The sequence below is a fragment of the Nansenia antarctica genome (assembly GCF_963989245.1).
Source record: "Nansenia antarctica genome assembly, chromosome: 4".
Classification (NCBI taxonomy): domain Eukaryota; kingdom Metazoa; phylum Chordata; class Actinopteri; order Argentiniformes; family Microstomatidae; genus Nansenia; species Nansenia antarctica.
In genome coordinates, this window is record NC_137689.1 from 21,755,770 (window position 1) to 21,781,403 (window position 25,634).

The 25,634-nt window shown below is 41.9% G+C and overlaps 2 protein-coding genes and 1 pseudogene across 3 annotated transcripts in view; 1 reads left to right on the forward strand and 2 right to left on the reverse strand.

Moving 5' to 3' along the window:
- Nucleotides 1-7,553, forward strand: part of LOC308155873 (dystrophin-related protein 2-like) — a 29,681-nt pseudogene extending 22,128 nt beyond the window's left edge. The window contains exons 12-23 of the transcript in view: nt 240-325; nt 478-635; nt 2,157-2,323; nt 3,289-3,400; nt 3,622-3,758; nt 4,603-4,668; nt 5,789-5,836; nt 6,005-6,133; nt 6,497-6,737; nt 7,059-7,179; nt 7,275-7,373; nt 7,534-7,553. The product of the transcript in view is annotated as a dystrophin-related protein 2-like (transcript). The remainder of the gene's footprint in view (nt 1-239; nt 326-477; nt 636-2,156; nt 2,324-3,288; nt 3,401-3,621; nt 3,759-4,602; nt 4,669-5,788; nt 5,837-6,004; nt 6,134-6,496; nt 6,738-7,058; nt 7,180-7,274; nt 7,374-7,533) is intronic.
- Nucleotides 7,554-14,941: 7,388 nt separating this feature from the next.
- LOC308155874 (glycine receptor subunit alpha-4-like) lies at nt 14,942-20,308 on the reverse strand (the record flags this gene model as incomplete). The annotated part of the gene is made up of 10 exons (XM_080529240.1): nt 14,942-15,223; nt 15,573-15,668; nt 16,274-16,432; nt 16,712-16,926; nt 17,011-17,148; nt 17,293-17,375; nt 17,895-18,118; nt 18,214-18,281; nt 19,108-19,235; nt 20,250-20,308. The coding sequence occupies 10 exons, from the start codon at nt 20,306-20,308 to the stop codon at nt 14,942-14,944; spliced, it is 1,452 nt and encodes a 483-aa protein (XP_080385366.1).
- Nucleotides 20,309-22,012: 1,704 nt separating this feature from the next.
- Nucleotides 22,013-23,132, reverse strand: LOC308155875 (apoptosis-inducing factor 1, mitochondrial-like; the record flags this gene model as incomplete). The annotated part of the gene is made up of 5 exons (XM_080529241.1): nt 22,013-22,042; nt 22,261-22,429; nt 22,539-22,658; nt 22,758-22,900; nt 23,085-23,132. The coding sequence occupies 5 exons, from the start codon at nt 23,130-23,132 to the stop codon at nt 22,013-22,015; spliced, it is 510 nt and encodes a 169-aa protein (XP_080385367.1).
- Between the last annotated feature and the right edge of the window lie 2,502 nt (nt 23,133-25,634).

Below are 25,634 nucleotides of genomic sequence, written 5' to 3' on the forward strand. Positions count from 1 at the left end.
TTCTCTCTCTCTAGTAATGTTTTTCTTATAAACCCTGCCCCAGTTTGTATACTATGACCCCTGTACCTCTCACTCAGTCTCTCTACATTTTCTCCCCCCTCTCTCTCTCTCTCTCTCTCTCTCTCTCTCTCTCTCTCTCTCTCTCTCTCTCTCTCTCTCTCTCTCTCTCTCTCTCTCTCTCTCTCTCTCTCTCTCTCTCTCTCTCTCTCTCTCTCTCTCTCTCTGTCTGTACCCTCTAGTGGGCGCAATGGGAAGGTGCGGATCCTTTCTTTCAAGACAGGATTGGTGTGCTTATGCAATTCTGACATTCAGGAGAAGTGTAAATGTAAGATTTCCTATTTTTTTTGTATAACAAACGTTTTCAATAAAGCATCATTCGAGTTCCTCCAATAGAAAAGAGCTAGGCTAGTCAAAGGCTAGTTCTGGGGTGAGGTGTGGGTTGTGTGCTATGGCCTGTCTGAGGAGGGAGTATCTCAGATCTATTCTGGCAGGTGTCAGGGCCTGATGGATGTGTCGACCAGCTCCACCTCAGTGCCCTGCTCCAGGAGGTCATCCAGATCCCACGGCAGCTGGGGGAGGTGGCAGCCTTCGGGGGGAGCAATGTGGAGCCCAGTGTCAACAGCTGCTTTCGTATGGTAAGCTGCCTTGGGGGGGCCTAAAAATAAAAATACAGTACAGTAGGGTACAGTATCAAGGTCAACCAGGCCACTGCTATGTGTCTTTGAATGATTATTTTTTGCTAATTTGATCATATGATATGTGAGCTATACTGTGAATATTGAGTTTATCTCCAAATTCCTTATGTTATACTGGTATAGGGTAATCTGTTTGTTGGTGATTAATAACTATTTACTGTATATTCATAAGGGTACTGGTGGAGCGTTTGGGTGTACAGGCTCTATTCATTCTAGATTAATAATTCATACCGATATGTACGGTAATCAAAGTGACTTTTGAGCGTTCTAAAAGCATTTGTACAGAGTATGTTTTTCCATATCATGTGAGCAGCAGGCTAATGTCACAGGGGATCTGGAGCTAATCGTGGATTCCTGAGAGCAGCTCTGAGACGGTGGTGCAGAGGCTGAGCAGCTGATGCCTGATTGAACACGGCTCTATTCAAGCGAAATGTTTATGATGATGACAGTCAAAATGCTATCTGAGAGCCATTAATACGTAATACATAATACATGAATGCATTAATTCACATGCAATTCATGTCAAACATCTCTTGACTCGTTCTGTGTGTGACATCAATGCGTTGTTTCTGTTTTTCTGTTTGCCTCTTATAGATCAGTCAGCCATGTGGCTGCTCCCCCTCTTTCTGTTTTACATGTTTAAAATGAGTAAACACTAAACCGTTTACAGAGGTCATGGTGTTTTAATATGCGGGTTACTGGAACTAGAAGGGCTAATTACCAATTACCAAGTGCTCGGCTCTGTTATTCTGACATTGTGATGAGCGTGTGCCTGTGCATGTGTGCGTGTGCATGCATGGATATCTGTGTCTATGTTATGTCTTTTAAATGGTCTACTATCATCATGCATGTACATGCTTGCTAAGTACACTAACTCTATGAAGCTCCACTGGCATCCTACTGAAACCCAAAAGGGAATGACAACTTAATTATGCCACTTCTCTTATCTAGAGGAAGGGGGCCTCAAGAAATTTAACATGGAGTGCTTTTCAAACCCTTTTAATGAGAATTTAGTCCAGTAATGAACGTTAGTGACTCATGAGACATTTCTTTAATATATTTTTCTTTTATCGTAAATGTCATGAATAATTTTGTGATTACTCTTTATGTTATATGACTTAAAGGCTGTAGCAATTTGCTACAGCTCTACTTAGGCAGTCTCTGAAGGGGACCCATTGCCCCAGACTGTTAAAGAGTGTGTGTCTTACCCCCTGTGAAACAAATGTCAAGTTGTTGCAAACAGTCGCCCCACAATTCAAGTTGTGCCGACCGAGTCTCGATTTTGTGACCTTTGAATTGACAACAAGTAATAATACTGTCTCCACAAACGGCTGATAAACTATCAATTTGACAGCACGGGAGTGGGTATTTGAACTTGAGGAGAGAGTTTTACCATCTCAACTCTCAATCCTAACCATGCTTCTCTGGTTTGTGGTGGTCCTCCTCACTGTTGGGCTACAGGCTCCCGGGAAGTCCTCTGTGGAGCTGTCCCACTTCCTGGAGTGGATGAGCCTGGAGCCCCAGTCCATGGTGTGGCTGCCTGTGCTGCAGCGCGTAGCCCTGGCAGAGAACGCCCAGCACCAGGCCAAGTGCTCCATCTGCAAACAGTGTCCCATCAAGGGCTTCAGGTGAGACACAGGACCTGACCAAGGGGAATTCTACATTTACATAAAAAAAAGTGACTTACAACAAATACATTTGACTAAGTACGGGAATCATCTATCCATCAGTCATAGCAAGAAAAAGTAATCTATGCTCGGGCCAGGGGCCATTGGCAGTTATAGTGCTAGGAAAATGAATTTTTTATTATTATTTACAGTAGAGAAACTGTACAGGGGTGGTAGAGGGGATGTAGAGGTTTGGTATAGAGGGAGAACAGTAAGTGCCATAGGACGGAGCCATGGGGGACCCCAGTGGTGGGGGGTAAGAGCGATCGACCAGGTGGGATGCAAACCAGGAGAGTGCAGAACCAGAGATGCCCAGATCTGCGAAGGTGGAGAGAAGTGTCAGGTCGAATGCAGCAGCCAGATCCAGGAGAGTGAGAACAGAGGAGAGGAAGCTCGAGCAGAGTGGAGGACCTCCGTGACAGCAAGGAGAGCAGTCTCAGTACTCAGAGTGCCCAGCCTTAAAGCCATTGGCGAGGGTCAAGGAGGTTGTTCTGAAGGAGATGGTGAGACGTTTAGATACAGCGCGTTCAAGGGTTTTAGATAAGAAGGAGAGAAGGGATAGTCTGTAGCTGTGGACAGAAGACGGTCAAGAGTTGGTGTCTTGAGAAGAGACTTGACTCTGGCTGTCTTAAAGGTAGCCAGGACAGATCCTGTGGATAGGGAAGAGTTGATTATGGTGGTAAGGAAGGAGGTCTTTGGAAATGGATTGGAGAAGGGGGGAGGGGATAGGATCGAGACGACAGGTGGTTGCCGGCTTAGATTTGACCAGTTTTTGAATATCATCAGGGGACTGGGGGGTTGGAAAGTTGATAAGCCAGAGACCGAGGGTAGCTCAGTGGGTTTGTGAGGGGTGGTATCAGAATTCTAATTTCAGTAATAAATGTTCATGTACAGTAAGTGTTGCCATATGTTCTCTCTTCCCACAGGTATCGAAGCCTGAAAGAGTTTAATGTGGACATCTGTCAGACCTGCTTCCTATCCGGGCGCACCACCAAGGGCAAGACTTTACATTACCCCATCATGGAGTACTACATCCCAGTAAGACTTACTACTTCACTTCAACCCCATCATGGAGTACTGTATTAAGTACGAATTACTACTGAACATTAGATCACATTCATTCCTAAACTCAATTACTGGAAAGGGAATTGAAAGATCCCACATAATCAACTCAAAATGTGCTCTCATGTTCACCAGTGTATCTCGTTTTGGTGTTGTTGTGTGAGTTTAGCTTGTCTTATTTACTGATCTCTGGACAGACAACATCAGGGGAGAGGATGCGTGATTTTGCCAGAACCCTGAAGAACAAGTTCAGGTCAAAGCAGTATTTTAGCAAGCACCCCCAGAGGGGCTACCTGCCTGTGCAGTCTGTCCTGGAGGCAGAGAGTGAGGACAGGTAAGCCCAGAAGCCTGGGAGGTATTATTAACACACTGAACTGGTTCTGGGAGATACAGTGCCCTCCTGTGTGATGGAACAGTGAAGCATTTTCTCTTCTTTTGGTGGTTGAAAGTGCAGCTGTTATTTGTGACTGGTGTCACAGAGGGTCTGGTGCAAAAGTCCCCAAGTAGGGCAAGGTCATTTTCAGGTTTTTACAGATTATGAAAGTGCAGATTGTGCTGATGTGTCATACATTGAAATCTGAAAATAGTTGAAGATGATATGCTTATTTTTATGTTTTTACACCTCAAACCAAATGCCAGAGGAAACTGCAAATTAATCATATTATCAAGTTCTACTGACATGCGTGGCAAACGCAGATAACACTGTAAAGGGGGTTTCAAGACAGACTGATTTGTATACTGGGTTGTAATAATGATGACAGTCGTTGGTTACATTCGTGGTCTGGCGGGGTCAATGCCTTGCAGACATAAGGCAGTTATTGAATACAAAGGATTGTCAATCAAATACTAAACAGCAGTGCTTAATTATATGAATCTGTCCCATTATTTTTGGTACCCTGAAATGTATAAAGCGTGTTGTCATTTCTAAATGGTGAAACCAATATATACATAAACACCCATCAAGTAAAAGCAGAGAATCAATACTTATACTCATAGTAATTGTTTGATTTCAAATCCAAACCTTTGGAGTATAGAGCCAAAAGAAGAGAAAATGCTTCACTGTCCCATTACTTACGGAGGACACTGTATGTTGCTCTGGGTGATATGCTGTACTCGGATGCCACGTCCCGAGACTGTCAGCTCTGATTGACACTTCTGTCTTTGATTGACACCTCTAGCCCCAGCTCATCCCCAAGGCTTCCACACACAGACACACACTCCAGGATTGAGCACTATGCCTGCAGGTACGAGTATGAGAAACCATTAAAGATAGCATGCTATGCATGTTGCACATTAGTTGGGTGGGCTTTACCTTGCGGGTGTTGTTGACCTGCAACACACATTTGAGTCATTCCGGGTCATTGTTGTAAGCCAGTGGGGGCAGCAGGGCCACGGACTGCAGAGACAGAAGAGGATGCTTCAGGTTATTAGGGTTCACATAACCCATTTTCTCAGGCCATGACAAACGACAGACCTGCAGACATCCTCTAATAGCTGAGGTCAGCAGCCTGCAGAGAGAGAGAGAGAGAGAGAGAGATCTATTGCTTATGCAAAGGGCATTCCTGGTAGTTATCTTTGCCTCAACCAAGCAAGTATAGGCTAATAAGCAGTGCATCTTGTCAGTCTCTTCACCAGAATGGCAGAGAGGGAACCTCTTATTTCTGATGACTTCTCCAGTTCTGTTCTGTACTGTCTGGCCTTAATCTCGACATTACGCATTCTGTCTTCATCTGTCACTTCAACTCAAAGCCCTGCCTAGGACATGCCTTTGCCCTGTGTCTCCACACAAATAAACATGGCACTAATGAGCGGGGTGGAGTGGAGTGACTTCCTTGTTAATCAGTTCATCATATTAAAACACTTGATGTGGCATGTCCTCCTTTCTGCCAGAACATGTTTATAGTAATTTAAATTTGCCATTTAGCCGACGCTTTTAATCCAAAGCGACTTACAATTACGAATTACAGGGACATTCCCCCCGGAGTAACTGAGGGCTAAGTGCCTTACTCAAGGGCACACTAGTAGTGTTGTGGTTTCAGGCGGGATTTGAACTCACAACCTTCCGATCACAAGTCCAACTCACTATCCACTAGACCACCACTACCCCACCACCACTATAGCAATTAGAGCAAGAATATACATACATATACATAAATACCATCTCTGCAGAGGAAATGTTACAGAAAAGGGCTTGAATTAGTTTTAACCAGGATAACAGCTAAGATAACCCGTGAGATTAGTGTAATTGGATTAGCTACATTAAGCAACTGGATTCGTAATTCTTCGTATTCCCACATAGGTGTTCCTTTGACCTCACTGTGACCTACAGTATATTGTCTACTTCTGTATGTGTTTCTGTTCTAGACTCTCTGAGATGGAGAACCAGAACTGCTCCTTCTTCAATGAGAGCCTGTGAGTATATCACCACCCCTCTCTGGTCAACTTACGACAAGACAGGAAAAATATGTTCTCTGGTCACTTGTCCTTGTTGAGCATCAAGCCAGCCTCACTCTCAGCCCTCTTCCAATGTCCCCATGGTTAGGGTTATCATTCTGCCCTGTTCTCTGTTACATTACTCAGTGATGAAGATCAGTATCTGGTCCGCCTGGAGCAGGACTCCATGGCCTATCAGCACTTCCTGACCGACACTGGCCGTGTGAGCCAGGATGAACTGCAGAGAACACTGGCCATGCTGGAGAATGAGAACAGGTGAGAACTCACTAAGCGGCATTGTCTCTTACCCTTGACAGCTCTGAGACATTGTATAGGGTTCTGAGGCTTTCCGGTCAGGAAAAAGTACTTAGCCATTAATATGAACCTTGACGTCATTCAGATAAACAAACCATGGTCCAGAGAATTCCCTCTAAACAAACCAGGATAATAGAGATATCTGTCTGCCTTGTTTATTCTCATCTGTCACCTCTTGAATAATGTTGTTCTCTGACTAAACCATGTCCCTTGAGTCACTTCTTCCCGTCTCATTAAAATATCTCTGCCATCATCCAATCATGATGAATTTAGCTCAACTAATACTATAAGTGACTCTGGTCATAATGGTGTAATGTTGCCCAGAATACTGCAGGGGGAGTACCGTCGTCTGAAGTGGCAGCATGCTGAGGCCCAGGCCTGTCCTCTCGTGATGAAGGGCTCTGTGGACTCTGCCCAGGAGTTCCTGGAGGATGAGACCCTGCTGGCTGAGGCCAGGAACCTAAGGCAACATAAGAACAGACTGGAGACCCGCATGCAGATCCTGGAGGACCACAACAGGCAGCTTGAGTCCCAGCTAGACCGCCTCAGAGAGCTACTGCTGCAAGTGAGTCGCAGCCAGAGACCAGCAGAGGGGAGAACACTCTGTTTCAAGCTCTGTCTGTTTTGGTATGACAAGAACTGTTTAAGACCGGTGTATACACTATGTGGTTATTGACCCAGGTTTAAACCAATCATGCATACATTCACATGTACTGTATGTCTGTGGTTTGAACCCTGCCTGTCACATATAATGCAGATGAATCCTCCGTGATCTAAACTATTAGTCCTTGAGGAAAAGGTTTGGTTAAAATCAATCCATGCATATTCCTTTGTTCTCCAAGATGTGAATTGTAAAATATGTTTGCTCATATTGTGAATCCAAAAGGCCAAAGAGGATTCAGAGGACAATGTATCTACCGGTACCCCTCTGTGGTACTCGCCCGTGTCACATACAAACTACCTGGGGAGACAGCCATGCCTAGGAGCTTCTGACACAGAACCTACAGGTAATACAATACAGTAGGCTGATGAGAAAGCATAAGAGATGCAATCATTGGGGCTCTGTTTAAAATGGACTCCTGATGTCTTCCTATTTAAGCAGGAGCGGTCCGGGAGGAGGACCAGTGTAATACATCCCACCACCTTCAGCAGGTCATAGAACAGCTGAAGAACGTCTTCCCCACAGAGTCAAGAGAGAACGGTAACTTAAGAGTGGTGCTGATCTGGCAGAGAGGCGTGCTGCATTCTCACACTACATCATCCTCATAATATTACATTGCTTCAAGACAAATCTCTCAAATTGGTGTGTACATTCAAACATATATTTTAAACTGTGTATTATTTTTCTCTTTGTCCCCTAGGTGCGAAATCACCTATTTGACCCCAGATTGGACTGTTGTTTGCTATTCAAGAGACCACACTCTGATGATCATTTCATTTCTGTTACTATCGATTTAACACTGTGTTTTACTATAAGCTCAATACAGTATATGCTTTTTCCACCCATTGCATACACATTGAAATATGTTAGTTTTAAAACAGTCCCTTGATCTGACTGATGATAACAAAAGCGTTGTATTTCCATTTCTCGGGTGTCAGGGTTTTTATCTATTCATAATTACCTTGTGATGTTAGTTTGTGTATTTCACCAGTGTCATCATTGTGGGTCACATGTTTCATCAGGCCATTTAAAATCATGAATTTGTTTAATAACAGAAGAGGTGAACTTTGGTTTAGTGGCCAAAATGTTTTTAGAATTGTCTGGCTGTTTAACATTTCATTACGTTCATATTTTTACATTTTCAAAAATTAATAAATTCTTAACTCAGTCTTTCTCTCAAATTTTTTTTTTTACCAGTTCCATATGGTTTAATTGCAATGTTTTCAAAGTTATTGTCAATGAGCATAGCAAAGCGTTATCTTAACATTTCACACTTCCTGCTGTCAGTGTGAGTTCATCCGGCTAGTTTGAAAGCTGAAAGCTGACGTTTAGCAATCGTGTGATCATTCGCTTGACTGTGATAGCTACAATCAGGCAACTACGAAAGTTGTTACCGCCACTATGCTAAATTCCTCCCATCATCACGGCCCTGAATGCCTCCAGTAGGACAAGGTCTGAATGCCTCCAGTAGGACAAGGTCTGAAGGACTCCAGTAGGACAAAGTCTAAAGGAATCCAGGCTTCAATACCACAGTGGGCTCCCATCTCTAAGCCTTCGCGGGTAAGTGATCTGTCCCTTCCACCTGAGAGCCTGCTATTGCTTGTCAGCTAGCCTATTGCCTGTACATACTTTGTTACTGGCCAAAGTCTTCTGTCTCCCCCAGCACCAAGAGGAGCAACAAATTGAGCATCCTACGCTCGGCGGAGAGGGTGATTGGCTGCCCTTTGCCCCCCCCTTGAGGCCCTGTTTAAAAGTAGGGCTTTGGGGAGGGCCAGGAAGATCATGGCTGACCCCGCACACCCAGGACACGGTCTCTTCGCCCCGCTCCCCTCAGGCAGGAGGGTGCGGTCCCTAAAAACTGTGAAGGCCCGACATGCACACAGCTTTTTCCCCACAGCCATCCGGCTCCTAAATGCCGCTGCCCCCCCCCCCCCCTGACCTGACCCCTATCTATCTACCCTCCCTCCACCCCCACCCAGAGAGCTTTGGACTGTCTGGATATGAACACTTGAACACTTGATCTCTGCACTTTATATTTATATTAATTATGACTCTTGCACTATGATGTTGGTTTGCACTGTCTTGTCCTGTCTTGCACCTGTCCTGCTGTAAACCGTGCTCCACTGTCCCAAACCAAATTCCTAACATGTTTACATGTCATGGCAATAAAGTCTTCTGATTCTGATTCTGATTCTGATCCATTGATGGCAGTGGCCACCGGATCAGTGGAGTCTGAGATGTCCAAACTGAGATCAGAGATCCACTCCATCCAGACCCTCCTGGATGATGTACTCCAGCGGCAGTCCTTGCTCCTCTTCCGGGTGGATATGCTACAGCTGGACGCCCCTCACGGCTCTGAAAGTCTGGAAAAAAGTGACACTCCTTGCACACCTGCTGTCCTGGGAAACCATTGTGAAGAAGGGGAGAAGGATTTCTCTTCCTCTATTCTCACCAGATATGGATGACAACCATGTACTGTTGTCAAACTATTTTTGCTCCGCTTGTAAAGCTAACGGAACTACCGGCTACACGTATGCCGACTGCCCTGGTGCAGCCTGTCCCGGTCTGCTCCAACACGATGACAAAGCGCTGTAGCTCCCCGGCGACCCTGGTATTGCATGGGAAACTTCGCTGACACATTTCCCCTCCTACTGTCACCAACTTCGAGTGCGCTCCTGATCGCGCTCCTGATCACAGGAAGCTTTTAGTACAGTCTACTTTCCTGTCAGTACTTGACTATAGCGACATTATCTACATGCACGCTGCCTCTACCACCTTGACACAGCTTGACACTGTTTATCATTCAGCACTTCGTTCTATTACTGCTGATCATTTTAGAACACATCATTGTAATCTATATCATGCAGCAGGCTAGCCATCTCTGGCTGCTAGGGAACACAGCATTGGCTCCTGTATGTTTATAAAGCAAACTTACAAAAGCTACCTACCCAGTAAACAAAGAGTCCAAAAGACATTCTCAGGGAAGCCGGAATGTGGGTTCAGATGACGTCTTTCTAGGACATCCAGAAAGACGTCATCTGGACGTCCTAGAAAGACGTCATCTGAACCCACATTCCGGCTTCCCTGAGGACGTCTTTTGGACTCTTTTTGTTTACTGGGTAGCTACCTGACATCCATCATTACATGGCATTCTAGTCTTTTTGTATTGATTTTAGATTCATGTGATGTTTTTGCATTGTCTTAAAAATGCTTGGTAAGCAGGTCAGCATTGAAAATGAGACTTTGGTCTCAATGGGTTACCCTGATGAAATAAAAAAGGACAACAGTCATAAATTCAATGATAATGATGGTTTATTACTAATATATAATTTTATTTAAAAAATAAAATAATAAATGTTATATTTAAACAGAATATAGCTGAATTGATCAGTGTAGAACTGGAGCCATAGGTGAATCTGTTGTGCTCAGGAATCACAGGTAGTGCAGCTTGTAAACGCCTTCGACACTATGGAGAAATCTCCAGACTGCCTTCCGCCCCGGATTCCTGTCAGTCTCTGGAGAACAACAAGGGAAAGAGAGTTAGTACCAAATCAGGCCTTAAATTCTTCACTCCATGTCTGCATTTAGTTTATGTAACTGCATATTGCATTTTCTGAGACCTACCCATGGTGAGCAGTTCTTCATAATTTCCATCAGTGGAGGAGGAGGTGGAAGAGGAGGCTAGCTAGAAACACAGAGAGTGTACCAATCTGTAAGTTATTCAAGTTCATGGAATCAATCTAGATTAAGCAACTTGACATATTAAATGCTGATTCAGCTATGCTTCACTAATGAGTCTAGAATATTGCTTCAACTAGGATGCTTTTGATGTTCTTACCTGACTGAGGTCATTCTTTGTTTCCCAGGCCCTTATGGAGGTAAGGCCTCAGTCTTGGGCTGGTGTTCTTGAACTCCTCAGTCACCCTTAGGGTCCAGTGTTGGAGCAGCACTCACCATATCAGACACCTCAAAGCAGAGCTTAGGGCCCTCCAGGAAGGCCTCTGGCTCAAGGTGGTGTTGTGATGTGAACCCCAGCTCATACTGCCTGCATAGCAAGTTTCCCTGCCGGAGCTCCAGTATGCTGAAGTCCTGGTGGGGCTCATGCAATCTCCTCAGGGCCTGCTCTTGTGCTTTGGTCTTAGATGCTTTAGCCAGTGTCTCCTGGACAAGGACTAAGTTGCTTCGTCGGCACCATACACTTTTCTATCTCCTCCTCTCACTGGGTATTACTGGGACATTCACAGTGCGTTTGACAGCCTGCCGTTGCTGCGTTTAGCTCTCTTCCAGAGCTGCAGGGTTCGGCTGGCCTGTCCCTCATGACAGAGCTTTCCTTAGGAGCCCTCTTGATTACACATATCTAAAAGCCTTACAATAATCTGGGAAGTTTATTATTATTTCTTTATTTCTCGCTCTCTTTTTTTTCTACAAGATAGAGTTACGTGATACAGTGCTTTAGCTGGCAAAGTTAACATGACCTTTGTAAGCATTTCTATGCTAGTAACAGAGTAGCTTGTAAGTAAGTAAGTAAGTAAGTAAGTAAAGCTTTATCTATATAGCGCCTTTCGTACATGAAATGCAACTTAAAGCTTGCTAGCAAGAGTGGGTAAAATACATTTAGAGAGTGTTTGTTTCGTACAATGCAGCTGTAAGCAGCTATAATAGCATATATAGCCTGCAGTAGGCCTATCATTTAATACCAAAACTTGACCTATATCAAACCAGAGCTGTGTAACCTTGGTTTATAGCCAGTCACATTTGTAACCATATGCCTATTATATGCAAATATTTTGTTTTAGCTAACGAATGTAGGAGTAATATTTTGAGAAATCATCTCAGATCTGTAAGAAGCAAGACTGATGACAATAGTGGCTGTGCAAATATTTGGTCGTAGCCTATTGTATTGTATGGCATATTATAGTTATAATGCATAAAAATTGCTGCAATTTCTGAATAGTGAAACCAATATGTACATAACCTACCATCAAATTAAAGCTGAGAATCTCTATTTTAACCTTATAGTATTTGATTGTTTGATTTAAAATCCAAACGTTTGGAGTGTAGAGCCAAAAAAGGAAAAACGCTTCATTGTGGTCGGGCACGCTCTCGTGATCAGCTGTTTATCGTGTTCGGACGGGTGCACTTGTGTAAATCAGCTGTAGGCCTTCATTTACCTGAGACCCGATCATTTCATGCTTTTCACTCGCACTACGCACTAATTCTCCCATCAAAAAGTCACCAGAACTGCGTGTATAACAGCTGATATGTAACATTTTGTTCTGTTATGCAAACTTAAGTCACACGGTGGCACTATTTCAGTTTCAAGACTGCCCATGTTCACTTTCTAAAGGCGCTCCAACCACTGAGCTCTATTGGTTCCAATCCTGTACTTTTGTGACGGTTGTGATAAATATTAATACTTTAAAAAAAAAAAATATATATATATATATTGGGTCACACTTTTATGAGGCTAAATAATAATCATAATCATAGAAAGAAGCCTTACAATGTCTAATAACATAACATGTTAGCGATGTATGTATAAGACATGTTTTGCTAGTCCCTCCAAACACCTCTTGGTCATAGTAATTTCCAGGTGCTAGTCTGGAACTGGAACTGTTGTTAGATGTTAGCCATTGATAGTGGCTTTACAGTCAACTAGTTCCTACATGTTCCTTTAGTAGGCTACTGAATCTTTAGCAGTGTTTGTCTTTTGGGGGGCCAAGAAAGGTGTACAGTCATGGCCAAAAATATTGGCACCCCTGCATTTCTGTCAGATAATGCACCACTTCTCCCAGAAAAGTGTTACAAATGCTTTGGTATTCAAAAAAAGGAGAAAAAAAAAGCCAAATCTGATCCACACAGAACTCGAAAAAATGGACTGGACAAAATGATTGGTAAATAAACAAATAATTGTTCAAATTGTAAGAAATAATTGTATTTCAAGTATGTAATGCTCCTTTAATTTGTATTTAAACTCAACTGTGGCAAGTTACAGGTGCTGGTAATATAGAAATCACACTGGCAACCAGTTAAAATGGAAAAAGGTTGACTCAACCTTTGTGTTGTGAGTCTGTGTGTACCACACTGAGCATGGAGAAAAGAAAGCAGAGCAAAGAATGGTCTAAGGATTTGAGAAACAGATTTGTAAAAAAGCATGGACAATCTCAAGTCCATCTCCAGAGATCTTAATGTTCCTGTGTCCACTGTGCGCAATGTCATTAAGAAGTTTACAGCCCATGGCACTGTAGCTAACCTCCCTGGACGTGGATGGAGAACATTTTAGAAAAAAGATTGGAACAAAGGATTGTTGGGATGGTGGATGAAAAACTCCCAAGCAAATTCAAGCTGACCTGCAGACACAGGGTACAACAGTGTCAGCTCTTACTATTCATCACAATCTGAATGAAATGGGACGCTATGGTAAGAGACCTAGGAGGACCCCACTGCTGACACATAGATATAAAAAAGCCAGACTGGAAAACAGCAGTTGACAAAAGAAGAGTGGTCAAAAATTCCAGTAGTTTTTTTTATTATTATTTTTTTTTCCAAAGGAAGTGCTAACAAAAATGAGCCAATAATTTTGTCCAGTCCATTTTTTGAGTTCTATGTGGAATGATATCCGATTAGCCTTTTTTTCTCTGCTTTTTTGTGTTGTTCTGCAAACAACGCAAACTAAAGAAATAAATGAATACCAAAGCATTTGTAATTGCAACACTTTTCTGGGAGACGTGGTGCATTATCTGACAGAAGTGCAGGGGTGCCAATATTTTTGGCCATGACTGTATGTACAGTAGGACAGCTACTGTATAATATATAGATACAGTAGCTGTCCTGTCCCCTATTAGCTAATGTTAATGGAAACCTATTGTCTACAGTGAAAGATTGGAAGCTAACCATTGTGATAACACAAGTGAACTTCTTTAGTAATACGTATTGAAGCATTTAGCTGACTTGCCTGGCTTCAGATCTGTATGTGCATTAGCCAAATCCTATGTGAATTGGTAAGTTAAGTAATCAATCAACCAACCAATCAATCAATGTCTTTATTGTCCCAATTGGAAAATGTGTAGTGCAGTCAGGGTAAAAAACAAAACAACAACAACAACAACAACAACAACAACTATACAACAAATATACACATAGTGAAGGTAAGGCTACCATCTCCTTGTCTAGATAGCTTTACCTTATTTACTTTCAAGCATGAAGTATTTTTTTCCATCAGTTTCCAATATAAATGTAGTTGTTAAATACTTCTCTAAAAATGTGATACTGTCCATGTATTATTTACAGTATCTAGTAGAATAGCTGTACAGTTGACTCCTGAAGATGTTAGTTACATCCTGAACTTTCATTCCTCTCTCATGAATATTTCCCCATACTGACTCATAAATGAATAATTAAACGATGGAAGCAAGTTGACAAGTCTTGAGTCATCAAGATCTAAATACATTAATTTGACATTGTACAACAGCTGTCATGTATTTGAATTCATAAATAAATTAACAATCTTCAATGTAACTCTTCCATCTTAATGAATTGATACACACAATATGTACTATATCCCCTATCAAAGAAGAATATGGCATACGCAGAAATAAAAATGGTCCCTTAGTCAAATTATGTTTATTCAGACATGTAACAGAAACACTGTTACATACAGTACTGTACAGTGTACAATTTGAAATGGAATATTATATACTATATATCATATTGGCTTGTATGATTTGCCAGTAAACTGGCAGTCCATAATAGTACAAAAAGTTATGAAATACTCAAAAAGCATGTACAATACTATACATGTCCATAAACATTTTTCATGCAGTCCTGGTTCAATATGTGGGCTTGTCATCTCTCCTTTTGTGACATTTAACAAATATAGTGCAATAAGAATTAGTGCACTGTACATGTCCATTGGAATTCATAAACATTTTACATAAATCAAGAGCACTTGTCTAGTGCATATTAGATTCGCTGTTATGAAAAAAATATATAAATGTTCGAACTGGACATTTTCATGGCACAGTTGAGGAGTTCCGGACATTGTCTGTGAAGTGTTTGGCTGAAGCCAGTAGAGTTAGCTCAGTATTGCATCTTGAAACATTGGTTTGTCACAGAGTGGCTTGTATGTCTTGATTTCGCAGCACTTTGTACGTGACCCAATAGAAGACATTAAAGATGAGGAAACTCAGGGGAAATACAGCTCTGGATACGGTGTCGATCCGTTTAGCCCGATCTACAAAGCGTTTGCGGATGTCATAAAAAAGGAATCCAGGAGGCAGGTCAGCATAGACGGGAGCGTCCATCTCCGGCCCGATTCCTGCCAGGCTCTGCATAACCTGGCCTATTCCGTAACCAGGGCAGTAGCCTTGGCCTTGTGCCAGTTCCTCCTCCTAAATAAACACAAGAGAGGAGAAAGGGGTCATTGTTTTCGTGTGTGTGTGTGTGTTTAGCAATGAATTCACAGGAAAGGACGGTTAGACATTGGACGGTTATCAAAAAGCTATACTACCTTTATATACATTTATAACTATGGCCACTTTATTTGTTTTGTCGCTGCAATGTCGAAGAACTGAAGTCTAAGAATTTTACTCTCTTATTCTTGTATAATGGGATGTAGCAATACACTTGAAACTTGAAAGTACCTTGTTTAGTTACCACATTCAGCTTGTCTAAGAGAGTACTCAGGAGGGAGTTACAGCACACATTAAACCACACTTGAAATGAAACAGTTTTTTTTACCCGGGCACAGACACTGCAGGGCTGGGGCACGGCCCCCTGGGAAGCGTTGTTGCCTGGCAGGTTGTTCCCTTTGACATTGCTCTCTCCGCTTCCCTGCTGATTGGCCAAGATCAACACACGTTTAGCAGCCATACGGGAACACGGTGACTTCAACGAACACTCAGTGATGCATCACTGCTGACATCTTCCAAATGTGGTGCATTAAAAAGTAAACAGTACTTTGAGATCAGACCTGAGATCTGTTGACCTATGACTGTATTACCAGTACCTGATTTACCTGTAGTTTCAGTACGCAACAGTGTGAGTCAACAGTGTGAGTTACCAGATATGCATTTAATGTGTTAATTGTGGGATTCATTTTACAAGGCATAAATCAATCCTGAACTACAGACAAACCACCGATTTCCGATTACATAAATACAGTATTTTAGGACGAGTTGTTCTATTTTGTCTCTGTTGTTTACTCTTTTATACTCTTTGGCATTCAGCAGTGGAAGGCACTTTTAGCCAGCAGCTAAAGGAAAATTACTTGAATTAGCACAGGTCAATGCTCTCTGGATCTCCAAGCATGGAACGTGACAGCCAGCTGAACTTTGTAGTCCCTGCATAACTGGCAATGAGAAATAGCAGGTGATGGGAGCATGAGGTCAGGTGATGAGGGGCTCCCTGAGGGTCTGGGTTGCGGTGGGAATTGTACTTACGGGTCTTAGGCGCTGTTGTTCTTTCATCTTTTTCCTCAGTCTGAAGAACTCTTTGTGCTGTCGTGAGACAAAGTTCACAGCTGCATACTCCAGTAGTGCAGCAAACACAAACAGAAGACACACAGCCATCCAGATATCTATGGCCTTCACATATGACACCTGCACAACACAACACCACACAACAAACAAATAAGAGTTAGAATCGAACTTGTTCAAATCAAACAACTCCAACATGGCGATGAAACACTTAAGAGAGGCCTCCCAACACCATAGGAGTTCACTGATTTCTGGCATTGTCTGAAATAATGTATATGTTTACACTGTTTCAAACCCATCACTGGGCAAAATTCACATTTGTTTGATTGTCTGTTGGTAATCCTGGTCATCGAATGCCTGAGCAGAATGAAAAATCACTCAATCAGGCAATCTCTCTCTTACCTTAGGCAGGGACGCCCTGGACCCCGAGCTTTGGGTTGTCATGGTGAGCACCGTGGTGATACCAAGGCCCACTCTAGCGGGCGCGGCGTCCATGTTGATCCAGAAGGAGACCCAGGAGAGGATGACAGTGAGCAGGCTGGGGATGTACATCTGGATCAGGTAGTAGCCCATCTGTCTCTCCAGGTGGAACTTCACCTCGATACAGGTGAATTTACCTGCCGGTAGAAGTCAGATGGTTTGAACATTCGGGCCTGAGTCCTTCATATAGGTGCAGCCTTGCAAGTGAGTGTAGGACCTACCTGTGTTGTAGTTCTTGGTGCAGTAGCCCAGGTCTTGCCCCTCTTTCAGTACGAACTGAGGAAGCTGCAGGTCATCAGCCACCTGTACAGGGGCCACGTCCAACCACTGGAAAACCAGGTCATTCATGGTGTAGCCAACTGCAAAAGAGACCGAAGTGGAGGGGGAACATGTGTGTCTAAGAGTCTTTGAGAGATGGGTGAGTCTATTTATAAAGCTGTTAACAGCCCCAGACTCTCTAGTCAAGTGCAGTGATCGGATAGAAAAATAGGGAAATGACTCACAGCTTTCAAGCTGCATAGTGCACGTCTGACTGTCCATGGGAAAGTTTTTCAGATCCATAGGACAGGAGAGGATGAGGGTCAACCTGTGTTACGAAAACAGAAGAACTCAGTTAGAGTGTGAGGAGACAGGTAGAACAGAACTGGGCAGCGGGCACATCCTGTACACTCTTAAGGCTGAGGCTTCAAGTTGAATTCAAAAGCTGGAGGTATTCCTTTATGATCATCACTTAAAGAGATGCTTCACCTCCCCACTGCTATGAGCAAAAGCTTATTTAGCAAAACTGTGTTGGCCTTAAACTGAGGACTGTGTGGTCCAATGAGATAGGAAATATATAGAAACATTATATATAAAAAACACTTAGGGCCAGATTCATAGAAAATGCTTAAGCCTAATCTTAAGACTAACATTTTACATTGAAAGTGTGATTCAGTCCAGGACTAGGCTTGAGCCTTGTCTGTGAAACCAGCCCTTAATGTACTAAATACACCAACATTTAATGTAAAGAATAAGTGCTAAAAAAAGAAATAATCCTGTAGCATCTCTACTGTATCTGTAGAGTGTTGGGCCCCATCATTTGAGGTTCCACACAGGCACAGGTCACCTGATGCTGTAGAGGACATTGCCATTCTGGAAGATGCGCAGTAGCTTGTTGTCTGTGGTAACCTCGTGAAAGTTTGCGCCCTTCTCGTTGGCGAAGAAAAGGTCGGGCTTCCAGATGGAGTCCAACATGGAAGGGTCCAGGTCCAGGGAGTCATCAGGATACTCCTTATACGCCAGCCGTGGGTCATTCCACTGTTGCCGTAGGAAAACATTGAGCCGGTAGTCCTATGGTTTTGATGCAAGTTGATTAGAGGGTCAAAACATTAGAAACAATGTTTGACTAAAAGGTGACGATGAGTGAAGGTGAAAAAGCATCTCACCATGGTGGTTTCAGTGATGGATCCAAAGCTGTTGATGAAGATGTTGATAGTGACATTTACAGGGGGACCTGAAACATAAATGTTCTCCATGACATCCCCACCCATCTCTAACATTCATTCATGTCATTTCCAATGCAGATCATTTGTATTCGCTTTGTCAACACAGTAACTTTGCTAATGCGCATTCACATTTTCATCAAAAGGATGCAGCAGCATTTGTGTCAAATCAGAACTGAGCTTGTCAAGTCGATCCCCTGATGACATGTGAAGACCTTCTCTTGTTTTCCTGTGCCTAAGAATGCGTCGCTCCATTCTGCAATAGTATCTTGTAATGGATTGAGTAATAAACAGACAGCATAAAGTGGTGTTGACTTTTCCAATTCACTCGCATTAGTATAGTGCTTCTCTCTGAACTACTGACACAAATATTTCAGTCTCCCAGGGTATGATTTATTGATTGTACTTTAATTACATGAGTGTATTTATAGACACTCATCTGAGATTTGCCCTGCATGTGCTGACACATTTCAGGGATATAGAGCAGGTATGAAATATATATGATAATTGTGGCCCATGAGAAATAGAGATGAGAGGAAGTACGTCAGACAGAATCTGCTTGCTTCGCTGGATGAGAGAGAGCAGACTGAAGTAGGTCTGTGGGTAAACATGCAAAGCAGTATGACACTTTTTAAACTCATAACAGACACTTGGAGGAAGGGTGCGTTACCAAAGCAAATAGCTATTATACTGCCAAAGTTCATATAGTTGTGATATATATGCTACTACATCATATCCTTTATTTACTCTGTAAAGCTCTTTTGAAAACACACCTATTTCGGTAGGTTTCACACCTGATAGGTAGACTACTACTACTGTCCCCTGCAGGTACAATACCTTTAAAGTTGGGCCTGATGCGAGCATCATAGCCAGATGTCCGTCCCATAAGTTTGTCCAGGAAGTCGGATGGGGACGGGGGCCTCACTGCCTTGCTAGGGAATTTCATCTCCTTACAGGAGCCAGGCCTGAAATATGGGAAGGGGGAACGTGTAACTGGTAGTGTTATTACTTATTGTCAATAGAAAGGTATGGAAGGGCAACTGTATGAGATAATGACAATGATAAAGGTCAGTGATGAACTGGGAGAGCTATAAAAAACTGCAATGTAGGTGAAATATTACTATGATATAGTATATAAACATGATCAAATGTGTCATTCTGTCAGCTAAAATATATTTAGAAAACTGTCAACTGATTATACTGTACTTCTTGTTATCACTTAGAGTATTAGTCAGACTATATTTTTCTGATGATGGAATTGTAATTATTATTAATTAATTATTACTTATGATCACAAATCACAGGGTCTTCAGCGGAAGTGAGCAATCTTGTGATGTAAGAAGACCCTTGCCCTTGGCTTGCCCATTTAGACTCTATAAACCTAATTCACTGGAAAAACCATCTATCTACCATATATCTGTCCCCATTAACTCAGCTGTTTTCTTGCTCTGATGATAATGATCTTGCTCTGTTAGTATATGAACTGTTACTGTCTAGTGGAGATGGATTTAAACTAACTGCAGAATGATGTCAAATCGTAGAGCTAAATCGTGAGTTGTAAGAATAAATATTTAATGGAGGGTAAAAGTCAGCAAAATGTGGATGGATGAACTGCGTCATACAGTACATCTCTTACTGCTAGTTGAAATAAAATCCTACAATTATTATTATTTTGTAAAAAAAACAAAAAAACAGAAAGACATTATTTAAGAATATACTAACCTTTCAAGGACTAAACATCTATTTTTTTCTACAGGCAATTATTACAGTATGAATAAGACATTCTCTCCATTCTCTCACTTCAAAGGTAGTTGGTTTGTCTTAAATTAATTGCACACTATAAATACAAATCAAATAAATGTCTCTTCCTAGTTTTACTCAGTAAACAAGAAGTTTATAATGAAAACTTGAATAAGTGTGTATGGTAATACAATATAAATGCTTAATAACCTTAAGACAAAGACTTTGATGCTTCTTACCTGCTTTGTAGAATGGAGACAGATGAGACCCATACCATCCACAGGACTTGTGATAGCATTCTCTGCTATCAACTCTAAGCATTAAAGAAAAAAATGTGATGAGAAAATTATTCTGATGTATAAAATTCAGTGAAAAGCCTGTAAACCTAGGCAGAGGAACATGATGTTAGGAGCCATCAGAGCTCCCACTTCCTCTGCAGGTGTAACATCCAGGATGGTGCCTCTCTATAATTCAAAGTCGGGAGACTTTTGCTATGCCAGTGTTTGTGTGGAGGACCACAAGCGTTATCTATTTTTTATGGCTACATGCATGCTCCAGGAATCACAGCAAGAATATTTAAAGAGACAGCAGCATGTTAGTCATTTTTCTGGATTCAGTGCTTTTGGCGCTTAATTACTTAGAGAATTTCTAGCTCATGATAGCTTTTAGACTTTAGACTTTAATGAGTGGATTCACACTAAAGCTGCTATCTGCTCTTCTCACTATAAATAAGGCTAAAACATCTATATAGAAAATGTGTGTCTACCCACTCCCCTTTATTGCTTTTATCCCTTTTATTATTACAACATAATAATACTTTAATAATATTCATAATGAATATTATTATAAAGTCCAACAACATTTTTGATTGAGGGAGAAAGATAATTGCAACAAAGAAATCTGTAAACCATGAAGTGAGGGGTAGTCAAGGCAGTTAAGCAGACAAAGGGAAGAATAGGAGCACATTTTTTTCCATCATGAGTAATTTCAATGTTGTCCCACTATTAGTCAATTAACTTCTAACTCAACGCAGTGAGTTGTCAGTTCATAGGTTAATTACTTCAGTCTCACTGAACAGATACATTATGAGGTACCACAAATTGATAGTAAAATAAATCAGTAAGTAACCAATACATCTCATGCTTTTCAGCATTTTACAGTAAGGCAGAATAACTGTGTGACATGGAAGCTATACCCCACACTTGTAAGACCTTTGCTTCACATGTAAGACACTTAACATTCTTCCATAGGGGGTCTACTGAAATATGATTAAAACAGCACAGTATGTTTTCTGCATGCATCCATAGTGCAGAAGTAGGCCAGCCTTAATGTTAATGTGGTCGTTTTCTTCAGAGGATTCAGACGTTCTTTCTCAGTGAGTGCCTCAGCACACTGCAGCCCACACAGGTCAGATGCCCTGTTCACAGGACTGTCTGTTCCCATCCACTCTGAGGACGGCCAAGGCACTTTAACATGGACACCCACAGGACATCCTCACCACATCCAGCACGTGTGGGAGCAGCGAAGGCAGGTTTGTGACAGTTGGAAATGTATCTTTTGTTCAACAAAACCACTTCTCCACCTTTCCAGTGAACTGTAGCAAAGTCTGAAGACTAAAGACTAAACCAGTAGAACATGTTTGGGGACTAATGGGGCTAGCATTTCATATGAGTTCTGTTATTAGGAGGGGTCACACTTGTACAGAGTAATTCAAACTGAGGGATCATTTAAAACATGTTTTGTTGCAGCCTTTTCCATAGTGAGCAGGATCACACTGAGACATACATCCATATACCAGTAGTATGTTGTTGGGCTGGTAGAATCGTCTGGACAATTGTGGGGGATGGACAATTTCAAACCTTGATCACAATATGGAACATGTATATTTCTGGGGTGAAGGCGGCATTCATATGAGACAGAGTGATTGAACATTTAGATCTTGGATTTTTTTTACAGAGCAGATGTGTGTCCAGAGATTCTCCCATGTCTATCTAGAGCTTCATCAGTTGGGTCTGCCGAAGCCTGGCGATGACTGTGAAAGTTCAAAGCCTTTATCAGTAGTGACATGTAGCATAGGCTCAGCCTCAGCCTCCCCAGAGCAGACTCAGTCCTCGTGAATGTTGAAGAGCCTAGCCACTTCATTCAATGTGCAAATGCAAAGAAAAAAGAAGAAGGAAAGCAATCCGTTTTTCTATTTCATATTTTTAACATTGAGAGAAACAAACAGGATCTCTCCTCCTCTGTGCTCACCTTCCTAGCAATGGGCATTCTGTTAAACACGTTCCACAGGATAATGCCCACGACCACATTGTCTCGTAGATAGAAGATCACTCCTTTGCCGTAGTCGTCCTTCTGTTGGGACACCGGAGCGGGCGCAGGGGTGCAGGAGGCCACAGGGCTACTGGCCACTGCCTCCTTGCTTTTTCGGAACATGGAATTTCTCATTTTGAAAAGCACACAGGTCCATGAGCAGAACCTAGATTGTGTTGACTGTACAGAAGCTCAACCGTTATTGGATCATACCTGACTTCTCTGCAGCAGCTCTAGGTGTGTCCTTGGCAGTGGCTTTGGCAAACACTCCTACTGTTGGAAGGCTACTGTCCACAATCCCAATGGCCTCATAGCCCACATCAGGCCCCAGATCACTCCTGTGAACACAATTGGAAGTGAGAGTGCAGGGTCAGAGGCAGGACGAGTCACTGATGGCTACTGGCAGGGAATATTAATTAATGAGTTTCAACTCCTACCAAAACACGGACTGATGCCAGTAGGGTTTGTTGACTCCGGTCACGTTCTCCCCAGCCAGCCTGCCACTCACGACCGCATGGTCATGATGCTCCACCCGCCTGCGGCCCAGTCTGATGTCATAGAAGCATGCAGCATCACCTGCCTGTACAGAAGAGGAAACCAAGGTCATTACACTGTGGTAGCTATGTGCCAGTTTAGTCATCGTGCCATTAAGTCATTTTGTTCCTCAGTTCAGTGATCTTACATCTCGTGCCCAGGGCACAGGCCAGCTCACTCCCCTAGAAGCTTCTTCCGATTATGGTGATGGACTTGATGTCTCTGGAGACCTTATCCAACGATTTGAAGTCCTCAACCATGGGATAAAACAAATTCATGTTTACACAGGGTAGCGATAACTATTGTGTTTGTGATTATATTGTGATCACAATGACTCGTTCCTGTTCAAATACATACTAATCTTAGGCAATATTATAATTTCCTCTATGTAGGACAATAGAGATTATATATTCACATTTACATTGAATTACAGTACATTTGTAAGTCTGGTTTTCCTTTGAAAACCGAGGTGTCATGATTCAGGAGCAAATGCTCCCCCTGGTGGCTCTCCTTACACATACAACATATTTTGTATGCTGTGCAGTCCCTCAACATAGCAGAAACTAACATGTATTGAAATGTAAACGTATATAGTATACACAACTTCCTGAAGAGTGTCGTCCAGTGTCACTTCTTCTCCAGCTCTCTCAATCACCTGCAGATTCCTTGGGATACCACCTAAAGAGAAAAGCTAAAATCAACTGCGATTCAATCTTGTCAAAAGTGACTTACATTTATTGAAGCAAAAGCTTTTTTGAAGCAAAAGAGTTTTTGTCCACCAACATAAGAGCATACATACCGTAATTCCTTGTTTGTCTCATCCTAGTTTTACACAATAAACAAGAAGTTAATTATGAGAACTTTAATAAGTTTGTACGATAATACAATATAAATGTAAAGAGATAAAGACAATGATTTGATGCTTCTTACCTGCTTTGTAGAAAGCAGACAGAGGAGACCTACATTCACATGACTGGTGATAGCATGCTCTACTACATTAGCAACTTTAAGCATTGAACCTAAACATTTGATGAAAAAATCATTAGCCTATGATGCATAAAATACAGTGAAAAGCCTGTAAATCTACAGAGGAACATGATGTTTTTTCTGTTACCCATAATTCCTAATGGAGCCCTCTGACCTCCACTTTCTCTGCAGTTGTAACAATTACGTTTTCAGTGAAGAGTTTGTTTATGGAGGTTTGTACTTGTGGTTAGTGTATTCATGCAAACTGTTGTATTGTATTGTTTGCAACTGGTTCTTGTGTTGTATATTTGTTTTGTTTTATTTATTTGTACTTTAATCTATGTATGTAAATCAGGTCCCTGCTGTAAAAAGGACTCTGGTCTCAGTCAGCTTTCAGCATTCAACATTTTCCTTTAAATGCCTCTCTATAATTCAAAGTCTGGGGAGATTTTGCAATGCCAGATTTTGTGTGGAGAACCACAAACGTCTGTTTTTTATGGCCGCATGCATGCTCCTGGAATTACAGCATGAATATTTCAAAGAGACAAAAGCATCTGTAATTTTTCAGCACATACTTTTGGCCCGAAATTACTTTTAGACTTTTGAGCTCATGATGGCTTTAGACTTTAATGAACAGAGTGGATTCACACCCAAGGTGTTATCTTTCGAATAAATCAGCTCTTTTCACTAGAAATAAAATAAACAAAACAATATAAATATAAAATGCCCCCCCCCCACCCTTTATGACTGAACACAACATACCACATCATACTTCCATTATTAATATTATTATAAAGCCCAACAACATTTCTGATTGAGGGAAAGATAATTACAACAAAGACATCTACATTTACATTTTTGGCATTTAGCAGACGCCTTATTCCAAAGTGACTTACACTCAAAGAAATATGTAAACCATGAAGTGAGGGTTAGTCAATTGTTAACAGAGGAAAGTTCTCTTAAGGTGATCAATTTTAAAAGGGGCTGATATTTTTTTCCATCACGAGTAATTTCAATGTTGTCTCTATTAGTCAATTAACTTCTAACTCAGTTCATAGGTTGTCAGTTCATAGGTTAATAACTTTAGTCTCTCAGATACATCTGAGGTACACATTCATAGTAAAAGACATCCATAAGCAACACATTTTTCTGCTTTTTATAATAAGGCAGAATACCGTAGCAACATGGAATCTATACCCCACACTTGTAAGACCATTGCCTCACATGCAATGCTCCCTTCAATGCACCCTTAGGGGATCTACTGTATCTGAAAGGGAAAGAATGTCTAAGGATCAGAGATGATTAAAACAGTACAGTATGTTTTCTGCCTGTTAAAGCATTTCACGCACGGTCAACAGTGGAGAAGTAGGCCAGCCTTAATGTTAATGTGGTAGTTTTCTTCAGAGCATTCAGACGTTCTTTCTCAGTGAGTGCCTCAGCACACTGCAGCCCACACAGGTCAGATGCCCTGTTCACAGGACTGTCTGTTCCCATCCACTCTGAGGACGGCCAAGGCACTTTAACATGGACACCCACAGGAAACCCTCACCACATTCAGCACGTGTGGGAGTAGTGAAGGCAGGTTTGTGACAGTTGGAAATGTATCTTTTGTTCAACAAAACTACTTCTCCACCGTTCCAAGTCTGAAGACTAGATATCTGAGCTTTACTTACTAAAAACCGAAAGGCTTGAAAGTAGAAAACGTCAGTACTGGTGAGTAAACGTGACCTTATAAACCAGGGGAAATATGAAGGTACTAATCGGGCTATGTTATACGCAGTGATCACATTTGCTCAGAATAATTCAAATTGTGA